At 45.0% G+C, this 18,231-nt stretch overlaps 1 protein-coding gene across 7 annotated transcripts in view; it reads left to right on the top strand.

Moving 5' to 3' along the window:
• Positions 1-18,231, top strand: part of Agpat4 (1-acylglycerol-3-phosphate O-acyltransferase 4) — a 106,167-nt gene that overhangs the window by 16,968 nt on the left and 70,968 nt on the right. For 4 of the 7 annotated variants that reach the window (XM_087603472.1, XM_087603374.1, NM_133406.2 and 1 more), the window contains 1 exon segment: positions 16,090-16,347. Coding sequence is in view for 4 of the 7 variants with exons in the window: in XM_087603374.1 (XP_087459500.1) it covers positions 16,170-16,347 (178 nt within the window). In the remaining 3 variants the exon portion in view is untranslated. 7 annotated transcript variants of the gene reach the window in all.

Here is an 18,231-nt window from a genome sequence, read left to right as displayed (position 1 = left end):
CTTCCCAGTGGTTTTGTGAGTCAGGTCAGGAGGAAGGATGAAAGGGGAAGCGAGGGTCTGAGAGGTTTAGGGACAGACAGCATGGAGTGAGTGGCTGAAGAAATCAAGTCAGAGAACTCTGGGCCTTCGTTCTTTACCTGCACAATGTACATCTGAGTAAACACAGAATAACAAATCACAAGGCGATCATCAAGTGATGGCTATAAACTTGCCATGAATATTAAAAATGATAGCGAGGGGTTGAGGCATATATATATATATATATATATATATATATATATATATATATATATATATATATCACTGGCTTCTCTTGCAGAGGACCTGGATTTGGTTCTCAGCACCCACATGGGAGCTCACAACTGTCTGTGACATCAGTTCCAGAGGACCCAGTGCTGTCTTCTTATTCCTGCAGGGACTGTATGGATATGGTGCATGTGCATGCATGTGGTGTGCACACATGTATACACACACGAATATAGTAAATATTTTTAAATTCACTGTAAGTCTTTGAACTTTAAAATTTTAAATATATTAGCTAAATGACAGGTAATCTTGGAAAATTGATTGGGAAACACAGAAAAGCAAGAAGGAAATGAATGAGCATGCATGATCCCTGGGAGTGTGGCTTTTTAAGAGGAAATGGTTAAGGCGTAGCCAAGTTGGAGCAGTGCACATCAGGGTGACGTGGTGATTCCAGCCCCAACATTCATTACTGCCTTGCTCATGGCAGTGGGAAAAAAGGGAAGTATTCACCAACACAGGAAGAGATTAAATTTACTGAAATCCTTCTAAAGAATATTTTATTGTTAAAATACTAGAACAGGCTGTGGAGATGGCTCAGTGGTTAAATCATTTCGTGTGTGAGTATGAGGACCTCACTTTGCATCCTCAGAAACCATGCAATTGTGGTACATGTGTGGTAACACAAGTGGAACTCAGAAGGAGACTGGGGATCCCCAGAGCCAGTCTGGAAAAAGTTCTGGGTTTCACTGAATAAGGCGGAGAAGCAGCAATGGTAATGACCGACAGTAACATCAGATCTCACAGGAATCCCCCCCCCCCCCCACACACATCCCCTCCTCCCCAATGGAAAAGGAAAATAAACCTTAAAACTCAGAACTGGGTATGTGAGACTTAAAAACAGAAAACAGGGTTAAAGGTAGGTTAGAAAAGTGACTATTTCCTCGTTTTCTGCAGGCTGAGAAATCAGGGTAGAAAGAAGAGCTTTTTATGCTTAAACACGGTGAAAAAACGATGGGCCAATTTAAACCAGATTAGATTATAGTAAAGGCAGGTTTATTGGGAAGCTGCTCTCAGGTGGGGAACTTCACTGGCCCCAAGGACCAAAGCCAGGGAATTCAGTTTTGGGGAAAGGTGGGGGTGGGGGGAGAAAGGGCTATGCTAGCTGAGAGAGGAGAGAACAAGAGAATAGAGACTAAAATGTCTGGATTATCTAGGGAAAGGGCCTCTGGGGAAAGGCAGTCCAGCCCCTGGGCTGGAAAGTTCAGGGTTGGGGGCAGGATTGCTGAGGGATTCTGGGAGAACCTGGAGGCCCAGTCTGCTTTGGTGAAGTAGGTAAAGTGTGCACCTCAGTCACTAAAACTAAACAACAACAACAACAACGACAGCCATCCTTTTACTTAGCAATAAGTTAAGCCTTTCTAGAGCTCCAAATAAAAACTAACAAACTGAAAAAAGTTCACTTTGAATGTCATAGGCCTGTAACATACAAAGAGCTTGGCCTTTGATATTTGAGACAGGGTCTCTTTCTGCAGTTTTGGCCTTCTTGGAATTTACTATGTAGACCAGGCTGGCCTTGAATTCAAAAATACCATCCTGCTTCTGCCTCTGCCTCTGCCTCTGCCTCTGCCTCTGCCTCTGCCTCTGCCTCTGCCTCTGCCTCTGCCTCTGCCTCTGCCTCTGCCTCTGCCTCTGCCTCTGCCTCTGCCTCTGCCTCTGCCTCTGCCTCCCCCTCTTTGTTGCGGAGGGAAGAGATTAATGAGCGTGAGTTCAAGGCCAGTCTAGGTTACCTTTGGAGACATTGTCTCCAAGAACAGAACAAAAAGTAATTGAAACACAAGATACAAGTTTTAAGGTATGAAGAAATAAGGCATTGTTGAAGAAGTAAATGATTGTTGCCAGTAATCAGGAGAACAGTTACATTAGCATAAAAAGTATTTGGACAGTGTTCACTGGACACTTTCGAAGGATTGTTTTTCAAACCTGCAGGCCCTAAAGACATAGCCCAGAAATCAGGGGAAAGAAAACTTTTATGTCCACAATGTTGACTACTTCATTTTTTATTCTTGAAAAACAAAACCAAAAAACCCGGAAACAAAGCTGGGTAAAGAAGTGTATCCCAGAGTTCAGGGCTAGCCTGGGCCTCATCGTGAGTTCCAAGTTATCCTAGCCTATCAGGTAAAAGAAAGGAAAGGAGGAGAAAAGCTTAAATACACAATGACAAAACAGCGAAGTAGTAATTCAGCTAGCTTAGTGTGACTGATACATAATAAATATTATGGCTAAAAAAAGAACAGTTCAATTACTTAAACAGTACTTTAACACGAAACTGTAACCATGTTTTAAAAACAAAGTCTCCCCTGCAATGGATTATCTAGTGAGGAACAAAACAAAGTCTTCTAGGACGCACTTCAAACAAACAAACAAACAAACAAAAAACCAGAAGAAACAAAGCCCAAATGTGGTTCGCACCCTCCAGGTAGATTTTTGGTTCTGTATCTTAAAGCTTTGCAAGTTCCCTAGTGCGTGTGGCTGACTATAATAATGGGGATAATTTCAAACCATTCATGACTACAGGAGTTGGTAAATGACTCCCACAAATAGTACAGCATCCTTTGCTTTTACCAGATCTATTTGTATTTTAATGGAAACCTCTGTTTTAAAGGGTGAGTCTGTCTGCTGTGAGTTCCTTCCCCCATCTAGTATGTGAGTGCACCTCCCTGCTGGGGTCTAAGTAGCTCATGTGCGTTCCTGTGAGCCACAGTTGCGTGTGTTTGATGTATGGCTTGGTACCTTTGCACTGCCATAAAGAGACACTTTAAGTCGCCTGCAAGGTGTGCTGGAGCAGAGGACAATCCTGTGGGTTTGTCTGCTGGCCTTTGGATGCAGGCACTGTGAGACGGCCTCTGCCGGGTCCTCGCCACAGTAGCAAGAGAACTGAGGCTTCATCTATCACTGCTGTTGCTTTTAGGTTCTTTGGAAATTCAGAGTGGTCCGAGGGGAAATTGAATTATATTAAATCATCTAGAAATTGGGATCTAATCAACATTTATTGGGGATCTGTGTGTTCTGTCAGAGGTGGAAGGTGTGGGAGTCTGTCCAGACTGGACATACGACCTGTAAGCATTTTAGTTTGCTGGATGCCACATCTTGCCTCTGCAAACCCCAAGAAGGGCCCCGTTAGAACCAAAAGTCTAATGTAATATGTGTATAAAGAAACCACTCAGATCAACTTAAAAAATTTTAAATGACATTTAGTGTGTGCGCACATTACATAGAGGAACGCCATATGGCATATATAGAGGTCAGAGGACCATGCGCGGAAGTGCTCCTCTCTGTCTACCACGTGGGTCCCCAGAGTCAGCGCAGGTTGTCTGGCTTGGTGGCCCGCCGCTTTACTGGCTGCCCCATCTTTGGGGCCCAGAGCGATGACTTTTGTTTGATTCGGTTTTACCGATTTATTTCTTTTGAAGGTAACAGACAAAACAATGTGTTTCGTCAGGATGTTTCATACATCTCTATCAATGAACTGTTGGACTTAATGAATGAAACTCCAAAGACAGACAACCTCCTGTGAATGAATAGACATTATCAATGAATGAGTGAGTGAATGAATGAATGTGTATCTTAAGAAACCCATCCTGGGCTCCTCTTAGAGACTCCTACATCATCACTACCTCATGAAGTACCTGTACGACTCCTGAACTGTTGGACTGGAGAAAGGGCAAGGACTGAAGGTCCAGCTTCAAGCTTCGTCATCGTTATTGGTATTAACGAAGCTTTTCGAGGAACAGCCACTCCGCAGTGACCCCAAAGCGTTTTTCCGATCTGAGTGCTTTGATGTGCTTGTGGCTGTGTTTCAGAGCTGTCTAGAAACAAGGGTACTGTAAGTCAACTTATTTCGGGCACTCACAGCCAGCATTTCTGTCTCTCATAAATGATTCATGTCAGAGAAGCACCTAAGTGCATTTGTGATCTAGGGAGACTCTCCAGGTCCATTATGATTGAGTCCACTCAGGGAAATGGCCTGGGTTCACTTGACATCCCTGTATGAAAATCAAAGCAAAAAAAATTTTTTTTGAAGGTAGTTATATTGATTTCCCACTGACCCCACTGTCTTTACCAGAAAATAAAGATTGGGACCGGCAGTCTCTCCAAGAATTTAGGAGTCAAGGGCACCTCACAAACAGGGACAAGGAGAGAGAAGAGTTACTGGTGTCTGAGATGCAGAAAGGAAATAAAATGCCCATTCCCTCCGAACTACCCTTTCTGGACAGAGCATCCCTGGGGTCACCCACTGAAGACAAGCTCCCATGTCACCGTGGAACCATCACAGACCTTTCCTCAGACTCTTTGTCTGGTTTTCTGTCACCCCAGTACAAATGTATGCTCATTTCTACAAACCCAAACACGAGGGAGCAGGCCTCATACCTCATTTTCTGAGCCATGACACTAGGACTTATGACAGGGGATCTGCAGTTTGCCCATAGAGCCCAGCCTGGAATACGCTGAGGGGAATAGGGAGGTCAGTGCTTTCTGCTGACCCAGGTGAGGAAGCTAAGATTTGGTACAGATGGCTAAGTGTCAAATTCACATGCCCTGACTCTAGGCTTCTTCTCCACACTTATTTATCCCTACACAGAGCCCATTCCCAGGCTCCCAGGTAGCACATGGCAACTCAAAATAAGTCTCGTCTTAATGCTTTCTGGTGCATTTTTGCAAAGCCGACTGGTTTGTACAGTGTCTCCCACCTTTGTGACTTTGTTATCGGCCTCTGAGCTGTGGTTCCTCTCACTTCAGGTCTGAGAGCATCTTCACAGGGCAGAAGTTGGGCCCATGTATATATGGTTTTACCATCTCTGTTGGTTTTCAGCCAGGCCATGCGGCCACAGATATTTTATCCTGTGTGACACGGTAGTCCTAACTGAGTATTTGGCCTAGACAGACTGAATGGGTGGGACCAGGACAGAAGGAGGCAACATGCAATCCCACCAACTTTATAAGATACGGGGGGACTGGTTTGGCCACCTCTGGTGGCTGAGGTTGTCTCCCTAAGTGTCCAATCTTCCTGTCCATCACAAAGCAGCAGGGCACGTCTCTTTGGCCTTAGAGTCTTATTTTAAAAATTACAGAGAACCAAAAGGATTATGGTTAATCCTTTCTCCATAGTTATAAAAAATGGGCTAGAGACATGGCTCAGCATTTAAGAGCACTGGCTGCTCTTGCAGAAGACCCAGGTTCGATTCCCAGCACCCACGTGACTGTCTGTAATTCCAGTTCCAGGCCTTCTGATGCCCTCTTCTGGCTTCTTTGGATATCAGCATTATGTGATATACAGACAGACGTGGAGGCAAAACACCCACACACATACAATAAAATCATGAAAAAAAATTACTAGATGATAAAATAAATCCACGAAAATTACCAGTAAAGTTTCAAATTGATGGTCAGAGGCATAAGAGGAAAAATTAGCAAGAAAAAGATCCGAATTGAGAATCCTGTGGCTGAAATGGTTGAGACGGCAAGAGTTTTGAATTTATATTTTGTTTTTAGTTTTGGGGGATATTTGCGTAAACATGATGGGTTGTCTCAGATATTAGACTCAAATCTAAACTCGAAATTCATGTGTGTCTCCTGCTCTTCGCACACATCGCTGGAAGGTAATCTTATACAATACTTTTAATGATGCTGTGCACAAAGCAGTTTCCAGGAGACATGCCGGGAATTCAGTGAATTTTATGTTTAGATTTTCAGAAGATGCTTATCCTATAGTTAAGCCATTCGGGAAGCTGTAGGGAGGTAGAGGTGAGGAAAGAGAGGAAGGCCACCTACTGAAAGGGTGAGGCTAGGGTGTGTCCTGCCTGATTGCCCTGGGCCCTGTCTGTCACTGCTGAGGACAGTGACACCATTAGCAGATGGGACACTCCAGGAATGTACCCATCTGCGGCTGTATGGAGGACCATGTGGGAAGGATAGCAGTGACCTCCAGCAAGGCTGCTGGTCCTGGCCATGGCATTTCAGTGATAGCAGGGGTGGACTTGAAGGTCATTGGTGAGGTGAATCAAGTGCTTCGTTTTCAGTACCAGTTGGTGATACCATCTTCATGCCTACCTCTCTAGACCCTGAGATGGGGTGGTCGGGCCACCTCCCCACTTTGATGACCCCAGTGGAGGGTGTGACTACCTTTCACGTTCCTCAGCCTCCTTCCTGTTCCCACCATCACAGGCTTATGACCTACCAACTAAGGTCACTACCACGTGGTGGCTGTCATGACGAACACCATGCCCACGTTCAGTTCAAGTTCAACATTTTGTGCTGTTCCCCTCCAGTATCTGAAATGTTTCCTTCACTAACCGTAATCATCTCTTGCAAGGCAGAAACGGGGAAACGTCCATTCATTTAGAAGGTGAATTTTCGGGGCTGGGGATTTAGCTCAGTGGTAGAGCGCTTACCTAGGAAGCGCAAGGCCCTGGGTTCGGTCCCCAGCTCCGAAAAAAAGAACCAAAAAAAAAAAAAAAAAAAGAAGGTGAGTTTTCCCTTCTAAATTTCAGGTTTTCGTTTTATGCTATGGGAACTTATTAATTTTGTTCTCCAATCTTTCATGATACACACTGCCCGAACCTGGGAGTTGGCCCAGTGGGTAAAGAATCTGAGTTCAGCACCCGTGTCAAAAGGTGAACTTGGTAGCATGTCCATAACCTTAGCTCCAGGGGCAGAGAAGGGAGAGTGCAGGGTCTCACTGGCCTAGCCTAGTCTAGCCTAGCAGGGGCTTCTGGCTCAGTGCAAGACTCTGGGAAAATAAGGCAGAGGCATTCAGAAGGAGACACCTGACATGGATGTCTGGCCTTCATAGATCCCAGACACTGTAAATTTTATACTTTTTGTTGGGCATCCTTTAAAATAGCTGTTGGTGAAGAGACCAACCAACTGGCTTCCCTCGGCTGGGTGTAAACAATGTGGTCAGCGCCCTCAAGCCCTCGGTGAAGTGGGGAGAGTTGTGATTGAAGACCATGAACATCCTACCTGCAAGGATGGCATATCAGGGGTGCTCTGGGACTGAGTGGCAAGGGTGGTAGCTCAAAAACTCACCATCACCCCATCCTTAGACACAAGATGGAAATCTGGGTCGATGGGGTGGAAATCTGTGACGCTGAAGACGTTCATGGTGGGTGTGGTCCTGTGATGGTTACCCATCTGGGGCCTCTTGACTTACAGGGAGGGAGTTTTGCAGTGATTAAAAGCACGAGGCCTATTCTAAACCTGGTGGCACATCTCATTCTACCCCTCATTTTACCTTCACACTTTAGCTAGTCTATGGAAATCTGTTCATATGCAGTCAAAGGATGCCCCTCCCCTGGTGGGTCTGTGTGACAGTGACAGAGTGTGATTCATCTGACGCCACCAGCTCCTATCCAAGCCTATTTAGAGCTGTCATGATTCACCATGAGAAATCGGCCAGAGAATGTGTACCCGTGATTCCTTTACCTGCTGTGCGGCTATAATCCCTGCACAGGGAGGCTGAGACATAAAGATACTCTATGCTTGAAGCCAGTCAGGCATTACTTAGTGAGTCCGTGGATGTAGTGTGACCCTGGAGAGAGAGAGAGAGAGAGAGAGAGAGAGAGAGAGAGAGAGAGAGAGAGAGAGAGAGAGAGTCAGTCTAAGGGGTAGTTAGCAGATGGCGGTCATTGTCATACAAACCTGACCAACTTGACTATCCTCAGAACCCATATAAAGGATGGAGAATCATCTCACAAACTCATCCTCTGACCTCCACATGCATATTCATATTTTCTCTCTCCCAATCCCCCTTTCCCTCCTCCCCATCTTCCTCCTTCCCTCTCCTTCCCCCCTCCCCTCCCCCTCCCTCTCTCTCCCTCTCTTTCCCCATTCCTCTCCGTCCTTCCTTCTTCCTCCCTCCCCATCCTGCTCCCACCATGTCCCCAGAATAAAAAGAAAGGCAACGTTTCTGTCTTTATTTTTTTCTCCCGTTATTCATCTGTTTTTCTTAGTTTTCGTTTCCTTGGATATAAAGCTCTGCATATTTGCTTTTCTCCTGTGAGCTGCTCAGAACTATGAAATATAAATACAGACGTATATTTTCTGTGTCTTAGATTTTCACTGCCCCGTAATTAGATTCTGGAGAAGGATGACGGGCTGTTCATTAGAGGACATAATGAAGTCCAGAGTGATTTATGGGCTCCAGGGCTTGGCACGCTTAAGCGGACATCGCGTACCATTACAGAGAACTTGGACAGAGCCCTGCTCTATGAAATTTTAAAATAAGCTAATTTTATATAAGCAGCTGCCAAACCATTAGACAATGATGATATTTTAATTGAGGAATACTTTTTGTTCAAGATGGTCCTGCGGATGGTTAAATTCACTCTAGAACACTTTCTCTCTGGTTTTGTTTTGGGACTTAGGCCAGCATCACTGCAGAGACTCTCAAACCTAAACTTAGCCTGTTTGTCAGGACTCTGTACTATGTGGCTTGCTTGGGGGTTGCACACATTTCTTGCCATCTTTGTGAAGAATGGCTAAATTCATCCACCTGAAGTGTACCCAGTGATCAGAATGTTCTATGCCCCAAAACAACCTCACTCATTTCTCCCAGGCCAACACCAGTCCCCTCCCCATTGACCCTGGCTGTCCATAGATGCTAGCCTAGAAACTGGATTTGTCAACTGTCCCCTCTTTAGCTGCTACTGTCATTCCCAGCTCCTGAAGCCACACCTGCTTTCTTTATCCAGTCACCTGGGTCTCCTTGAGGACCGCCTCTGCAGGTCAGTGCTGGGAGAGGGTTTGGAAATTACCTTACCTTTGCCCCTTTCTTCCTGAGGTGGTGACCTTGGCCCAGCCTCCAGGCAGGCTGACATGTGAGAGTATGGTGTGCATGTGTGTGTTCGAGGGATGAGCATGTGCACATGTGTGGAATGTGAGGTATGTTCGTGCACATGTGTTTGATGTGTACACTCATGTAGTATGTGAATACAGGTATATGGGGTGCATTGTGTATCTCTATAAAGATATCTGCTGTTAACATTCTGGCTAGGTTTTCAGTGTTCTTTCTCTATGTGATTTCAGGATTATAATTATGTATAACTCTGTACCCTTGTCATTTAGTATAGTGAAAATGGATCCTTTTCCTAGATACCTGCTATAAGAAAGTTAATCTTCTCCTTGAGCTGGATCACTGGTGGTTGGTCTTATCGATCAATCGAGTGGCAGGAAGATGTTTAGGACCTTGTCCTGCACTTACTTGCAAAGAAGATGAGTAGGTTTGTACTCCGTGGAAGTTCCACTGTGCCTCAGTTCCTTCAGAATGGGGCATTATAGTTTAAAAACAAGCAAGCTTTGTTTGGAATGTAGCCTTCAGCTTCTGTGCTCTCTCTTTGTGTGTTTTGTACCCTGCGCTGCAGTTGGAGGCTCCAGGTTCTTAGCTGGTGCTAAGTTGGCATGGAAAATTCAGCAATTTTTGTTTTGTTTTTTGTTTTCAACACAGTGTTTCTCTGTGTAACTCTTGCTGTCCCGGAACTTGCTCTGTAGACCAGGCTTGCCCTGAACTCACAGATCCACCTGCTTCTGCCCCTCATGTGCTGAGATGGATGGATGAATGGATGGGTAGATAGATGATAGATAGATAGATAGATAGATAGATAGATAGATAGATGATTTAAAAGTAAAACTTATCTCCTAATCCCATTTTAGACTCAGCCTCTCATCCTGAGTGTGGCTGTCCTCATTCTTTCTTTATAGCTACAGATCCCCGGGTGAGGCACAGTACATAGGTCTCCTATTGGTTTAGGCTGTGTCTCCGTTTAGAGACTAGTTCAGTTCAGACTCTCCTGGGTGGAATGTCCCTGTTTCTCCATCAGTGTAGGCCCTCAGCAAATGAAACTGTCTTCTTTAACATCCATAACCCTTGTCAAGAGTATAAAGTCTGTGTGCATGTGTACGTACACAGGTGTGTATGTATGCATGCGTGTAGCTCAGTGCCTGGAAGCTTCATGTTAGATATGTTTCCTGAGGATTCCACGAGTTTGGTGCTTTCTGTTGCCTTGTGCTTTATGTAAATTATTAGCTCATGAGAGAGATGAAGTCATGTGAGTTTTATAAAATTTTATTTACTTTTATTTCATGTGCCTGGGTGTTTTGCCTGTATGTATGTGTGTGTGTGTGTGTGTAAGTATGTGTGTGTGTGTGTGTGTACTTGTGTGTGTGTGTAATTGTGTGTGTGTGTGTGTGTGTGTACACCATGCGCACACAGCGCCCACAGATGCCAGAACACAGCATCAGAACCCCTAGCATGGGAGTTACAGATGCTTGTGAGTCACAGTACGTGTGCTTGGAATTGAACCAGGTCTTCTGTGGGAACAGAAAGTGCTATCTCACCAGCCCGGTCATTTCAGTTTCTGAGGTGCATCTTGTCCCATCCCAAATTCCTACCAGGAAGCACAGATGAGATTGAAAGTGTGGGGGATGGGTGCCAGGCCTTGCTTCGAGTCACACTGAGGAGCTGCTAGCATCTAAAGAAACACGAAGGAGGAAGACAGTCCATCCACAGCCCACAGCTTCCTCAGAAACACCATACCTCTGTCTCTCAGGCGCTCCCTCCTTGTTTGCGTATGTGCTTGGGAGTGAGAGACCCTCCTTCTTGTAGGCCTCGTGTATCTCAGCTGCGTTATTACCTTCAGCCCTCACAAGTGCCGGGGTCAGACGGTTCCATTCTGATTTTACAGAGAGGAGTGACTGAGCCTGGGCTTCTGTCTGAGCTTCCAGGCTCAGATATTGGTCTATGGTGCCCTGAATGCTCACCATTGTGCCACAGTGTCCGAAGCACACTGTGGGACTTGAGTTCTCAATGGCCCCAGCTCCTTCCCATTTCAGCATTTTCCATGTTACTGATTGCTGGATGACCCCCCCCTCCTTCTTTCTTTTCAGTGAGCAGCATGCTTTCCTTCCCTCATAGACAGGCAGACCTCTCCCCTTCACCCTACACCCTTGCCACTGGCCACATCAACCTCTAAGAGCTGGGACAGGGTTCAACCAAGTTCCATTTCTACGAGACAGGTCTCATTCTCTTGGCAGACAAAACCAGCAAAATACAGGTCTAAGCCATGACTCTTCCACCCGTCAAGCCACCCTTAATGGATGGATGGCTGTGATGAACCATAGAGGCAGAGGTGAGTTCTATCTCTATCTGTTGATCTATCTATCTATCTATCTATCTATCTATCTATCTATCTATCTATCTGTCATCTATCTATCTGTCATCTATCTATCATCTATCTATCTATCTATCTCTGTTACCTATCATCTATATATCTATTCGTTTATCATCTATCACCTATCATCAATCTGTATCTACCAATCCTTGATTTATAAATTATTTATCTATTATAAATCTATCTATATATCTGCCATGTCTATTTATCACGTATCTATCATCTATCTATCATCTACCTGTCATCTCTCAACTCTCTTCTCACAACTGCCTCATGCTGAATCACATTTGGGGAAACTGATGGGCTGAGGAGGTGAAGCCACTGTTGTTGTGTTTTATAAAAAAGAAAAAGAAAGAAAGAAAGAAAGAAAGAGCGAGCTAAGGATATGTTTGATAGAGGTACTGTATGGTGAAGGGGAGGGGGGTGCCTCTATGGGCCCATGCTGAGGTACTCCTTCGGCCTGAGGTTCCAGCCATAGGATGGATATAATATGGAATGGAGTTTATTTAAGGCATGGGAAGGGAAGTTGGGAAGGAAAGAGAGAAAGAGAGAGAGAGAGACAGAGAGAGACAGAGAGAGACCTAGAGAGAAAGAGAGAGACAGAGACAGAAACAGAGAGACAGAGAGAGACCTAGAGAGAAAGAGAGAGAGACAGAGACAGAGAGACAGAGAGAGACCTAGAGAGAAAGAGAGAGAGACAGAGACAGAGAGACAGAGAGAGACCTAGAGAGAAAGAGAGACAGAGACAGAGATAGAGACCTAGAAAGAGAGAGAGAAGAGAGAGAGAGAGAGAGAGAGAGAGAGAGAGAGAGAGAGAGAGAGAGAGAGAAGGCCATCTGGCCAGGAACGTGTGGAGAGAGGGAGAGTGGGAAGGGGAGAGAGAGGGAGAAGGGGGTCAGGGAACATTTTTCTTCACTTACAAAGTTAGAACTTAGCAATAGCTAAGTTCATCTCTGAAGGTTTGGATATTCCCAGAAATAGCATACGGTTTTGTCATGCCTTTGCCTCATATGATAATACACCATCAAAGTGGCTTTGATGGGATGACTGTCCACGCAACACTATAAGGGCTTCCAGGCTGAAAGAAAAACAAGCAAAGAATCTTAGGATGTTTTCTTCCTAGCTATTCTCATCTCCGTTCAGGCATTTATATCATCTTATCTCAGCTTGATGCAACGTTGGCTAATTGCCACACTAGAAGAGAAAGTTCTTCTTAATTCAGAATGGCTGGTCCCCCCAGCTACTATCTGGAATTAACATTCATACTATCTTTTCCCACCTCTCTAAATGGTTTATGATTTAGCATCCTCCCCCCATGAACCCTAAGACTAAAAGTTAGTGACTGATTTAACAAACCCAGTTCACTTCTCATCTGCAGGCGACTCCCTGACTTTTTTTTTTGCTTTTGTTTTATATATGTTTGATAAACTCTGTATTAGCTCATTTTCCATGTCTATAACCCAATACTAGAAGCTGGTTTATGTGTCAACAAAAGAGGTTTTACTTAATTATCAGGTTCCAGACTATGCTGCTTACTTCTCCTTGGCTTTGGTGCAGGCCTTGTGGCAGGAAACCTCATGATGACAGGCACATGTGAGAGTCAAAGTTCACCAGCAAATCAGGAAGCCAGAGAGTGGGAACTCTCCAGAGAACTAACCTATTCCATGAGATCCGCATTAATCTCTTCCAAGAGCAGATCCCCCATGGCCTTGCTACCTTCCACGATACCCCACCACTTGAACATTAACACACTGAAGTCCATGTTTTTAGTGGACAAACCTTGTCCAGACCATGGAATTCAGCTTAAGTTCCATAGAGGAAAAAATAAAGATCTTCCTTAGAATTTTGATTAAAATGGAGTAGGCAAGGCGGATCATAGCTTTAAATCTAAGCTACCAAGGAAACCCCTAAGTCTATATGGACACCATGATTATTAACAACCAAACCAAAAGAAGTTAAGACCTCTCTGAACCTCTGTCTACATGTATGACAACCCCGAACATCACAACACCATAGTAGACACTGGCTAGTGTGTCAGCAGAGAAGTAATAGTCCTTGGAACAGTGGGAAAAGAAAACTCATTTCTCTTTCTCACACTCTGACACATTAAGGAAGGCAGCATCTAATTCCCACCCATCACTTACCAGCCGACTTCCTTTCCTGAGTGTCCAGTGTGCAAGGCAAAAGAGTTGTCAAATGTTTACAAATGTTAGACCTCTGGAACCCAAGGGAGGACTAAACTTGTGTCCAGAGTGTTTTGAAGCTATTTGTGGCTGGTGCAGGGACAGTGACTAAATTCCTAACTGTTAGTGTTACCAGGCTGTAGACCTGTATATGTAGCTACTAAAGTCAAGTTTAAGGGGAGCAAACTGCCAGTTCCGTGCTATAGTTACATAGAGAAAGAGAGACTGGGTGTGTTGAAACCAGGGAGCGAGTTTTCACAAGCTAGAAATGTCTGGGAGCAAAGTGTGGGAGGGGCCAAGGTGTGCCAATTACACATCACAACCCAAACGGCCAGACTCCAGCTCCTGTGACACAGAGGATGGATAGGTCTGCTATGTCAGGTTGACTGCTAAGAGATCGGACTAGCTCTCCCTGTACACTTCTCTATTTCCAGCAAGGTACGGGGAGTACACAGGATTGCAGGCACCTCCACGGAATCCCTAGGGAGCATTAGCGGGCCTTCTCTGCCCTTCCTCCTTGTCAGGAACACGCCTTTTGTTGTTGTGTTTGTTTGTTTTTGATTGTTGTTGTTTTAGTTTTTTTTTGAGACAGTTTTTCTCAGTGTAGCCCTGGATGCCCAGTTCTAGGGCTCTAGACCAGGCTGGCCTCAAATTCACAGAAATCCACCTGCCTCGCCTCCCGAGTGCAGGCGTGTACCACTGCTGCCTGACTGTCAAAACCATCTTAAAGGCCCCCCAGGTATCTCAGGATCGAGTCCCAGCTTTATCTCCCAACCCTGAGTGCTCTTTGTGACTGAACTTCTTTTGCCCTCTGGGAAACTTGTGAGCTGCTTTGCAGAAAAAATGTTCTGAGCCTGGGTGAGCCTCCCCATCCCCCAAGCCTAGGCGCAGCCCTGACAGGTACAGGGGAGAGAGGGTGAATGGAAAATCAACTCTTGACTGCTATGATCTTATTTAAGTCACCCAGTCTGGGAACTGCCCCATTCCTTGCTCTGAAAAATGGTTCAACAGGTAGAGTACTTGCCTAGCACGCCTGAAGCCCTGGGTTCGATCCCCAGAACTGCCTAAGTCTGGTGTAGTGGCATATACCCATAACCTCATTCAGGAGGTGGAAGCAGGTGGATCAAAGCTCAGAGTCCTCATTCTTGGCTACACAAAAATTGAAGCCAGCCTGGGGTGCATGAGACTCTGTCTAAAAATAAAAGCCTCAAGCTGTGGGATTCCCGGGAGCTGAGGACAGGATGGGAACCTGTACAGACCAGTCATTATAATAAATTATAACAGTTCTAACCTCTGCCAACTGAGAGAAGGTTTGTCCTTTAGCCCGAGGCTTTCCTTGGTGGTCTTCAGTCATCTTGGCTCCCAGGAGAAGCTAGCTGGCCTCACCTTTCCTTCCGAGGCCCTCTGCTGAACTGTGAGGTCATTTCCTTCTTTGTCCCAGATGTAGAGAGAGACTGATGGCACCATGAGTCTGGCCTCTGTGTGGGCTGGGTTTCTGACTTAACAGCTGTTATGGGGTAGGTGCACATATCTCGGTTCTAAAGTAGTTTTCTGGCCTTCGTACTCTGGCTCATTGATACCTCGCAGACCAGCCATTGAATCCCTTCATCAAGTCCTTCCACAAATATATATTTAAAATGTATATACATATATGTCATAGATACATGAATATGTATTGCATATATACACATACATACATACATACATACATACATACATACATACATACATACATATGTTTTAGCGTTCCATTCCGTGAACAGACACCATGACCAAGGCAACTTTTACAAAGGACACTGTTTAATTGGGGCTGGCTTATACAGTTTCAGAGGTTCACTACATTATCATCATGGCGGCAGACATGACAGCATCCAGGCAGATATGGTACTGGAGAAGGAGCTGAGAGGTCTATTATCTTAATCCAAAAGCTGCCAGGAAGAGACCCTCTTCCTAAGACAGCTAAGAGGAGGCTCTCTTCCTACTGGGCAGAACTTGAGCACTACCAAGACCTCAAAGCCCGCCTACAGTGACACACTTCCTCTCACAAGGCCACACCTCCTACGGGAAGTCCCACTTACCATAGGTCAAGCATATTCAAACCACCATATACATTATGTATATGCAGATATGCTTTTATCATACATATATACACATGTGTATATACACATATATACATATAGGCGTGTGTGTTTTTGTGTGTGTGTGTGTCTGTGTGTGTGTCTGTGTGTCTGTGTGTCTGTGTGTCTGTGGCCACTCACTGTGAGTCTGGTAATTTATGCCATGTCCTCTGTGGTTATTCAGTACGGTCCATGGCTACAAATGAAGTTTAGTCACCTTTTAACTTCCAGCGTATATATTCTCCGTGTAGGCACATTCCCTCTATATATATAACACACATCATACCCTTGCTCATGTTTACCATTTGTGTGTTTCAGACGGTTTCCTGAGCCCCGGATCTTTCTCCCTTCTGGAACTATTCCGCCATACGTACTTGTCTCTTGAGAATCCCCGCATCATGGACCTCATCGGGCTGCTGAAGTCCCAGTTTCTGTGTCACCTGGTCTTCTGCTACGTGTTCATCGCCTCCGGGCTCATTGTCAACGCCATCCAGCTGTGCACGCTGGTCATCTGGCCCATCAACAAGCAGCTGTTCCGAAAGATAAACGCCAGACTCTGCTACTGCGTCTCCAGCCGTAAGATCCATTCCCCTCATGCTTGCTTTCAACCCAGACGGGAGGCTCAGTCCCTGGCTCCTTACAGGCATTTGCTAGGCCCGCATGCTGGGCTGGGCTGGACTGGGCTGCTGCTGTCTCTCGCTCTTTTTGCTTTAGATCTGAAATGTCCCCACTCTACAAAAACAAAATTATCCTGCCAGCGAGAAATGCCAGTAGCACAAGGCTGAGCAGCCATGAAGGACGGACCGGGGACAGTAAATATGCCTTCTATATAGCTGCTTTTCTCGATTTCCTTCTCAGAAGTGAACAGTCCACTCTTGCTTAGTTATCCTGAATCTGGCTGGTGTGTACCCGAGCTCAGTGTTCTCGAGACGTATAATTCACATGCGGGACAGCATGTCCTCTCTGTGTCTGTAGGGAGATACATGCAGTTCACATGCAGTTTTGGTTTGGTTTGGTTTGCAGGGCTAGGAGTCAAGTACATATATGCATCTTAGAAAACTAAACGGCAACATACTATATTGCTCTCTTCCTTGTATTTTCCCCCTTGTCTTTTTTTTTTTTAATCATCATAGACATATGTGCAGTTCTAAGAGACAAAGCAGTGGGATCCTAAATTCCCTACAGGGTGATGTAGGGGAAAAGGCGTGGACTTGCGTCTATGCCCAAGCACCCTGTGCTCATTCCCTGCATGGTAGCTGTGTTTGTCAGGGTTCCTAGAGGAACAGAACTGATAGAGTGAATGTATATATGTAAATGAGTGTGTGTGTGTGTATACATACACACCTATACATACACACATCTATACATACAAGCATATCTACACATATACACATACATACACACATATATACTTACACACACATGCGTATTCACACATATATATCCATCAACATACATACACAAATAATGACAAATCTCTTACAGGTGTGTCCAGCTGCTTGGGTTTTTAGTTAATTCCAGATTAATTCAAGCTGACAGCCAAGATTAGCCCTATCACAACATTGGAGTACAGTATTCCAGCCAATGCTCACACAATCATCAAACCTGCTTCACCCCTGTGTGTGTGTGTGTGTGTGTGTGTGTGTGTGTGTGTGTGTGCGTGTGTGTGTGTGTGCGTGCTCTGTTGCTAAGCTGTCTGAAACCTAACTCATTTAGTCAGAGCTGCTCCAGTTGAAAGCGAGGCATCGGTGTGTTGTTGCAACATCTAGTGGTGAGTTAAAGATAAAGATGAAGCTTGTGATTATCCCCTAAACTAGAAAATACTGCCTCGTTATCATTTACGCACGGGGCTGAAAATATATTCAAAGCAGAGCCTTTTTCATTCAAACTAAGCAGTGAAAATCTCTCTGTGCCCTTAGACTATGACCAAGACAAATATATTATCTTTCTGAAACAAAGCATTGAAGTTAAACCTAAAAGTGCTTCTTAAAACAGCAAGGCCTCGGGGCTGGGGATTTAGCTCAGTGGTAGAGCGCTTACCTAGGAAGCGCAAGGCCCTGGGTTCGGTCCCCAGCTCCGAAAAAAAAGAACCAAAAAAAAAACAAAAAAAACAAAAAAAAAAAAAACAGCAAGGCCTCCACAGATTTTTGTTTCGTTTTGTTTCTGTTTGCAAGACAGGGTGTCACCATATAGTTCAAACCAGCTTTGAACTTTGTATTCCTCCTTTCCTGTCTCTTGGGATTCCAGCCACGTGTTATCATGCCCAGCCTTATATTCTTAACTTGTAAACTTTATTTTTATTACTTTTCAGTGTGTGTGTGTGTCTGTGTGTGTGTGTGTGTGTGTGTGTGTGTGTGAGAGAGAGAGAGAGAGAGAGAGAGAGAGAGAGAGACTGTGGGTACCCATGTGGGTATAGATGCTCATGGAGGACAGAAGAGGCCATCGGATTCCCCTGAAGTG

The sequence above is a fragment of the Rattus norvegicus genome, chromosome 1 (assembly GCF_021556685.1).
Source record: "Rattus norvegicus strain SHRSP/BbbUtx chromosome 1, alternate assembly SHRSP_T2T, whole genome shotgun sequence".
Classification (NCBI taxonomy): Eukaryota; Metazoa; Chordata; class Mammalia; order Rodentia; family Muridae; genus Rattus; species Rattus norvegicus.
The sequence above is the reverse complement of the archived record's forward strand: the minus strand, read 5'-3'. Positions and strand labels throughout refer to the sequence as shown.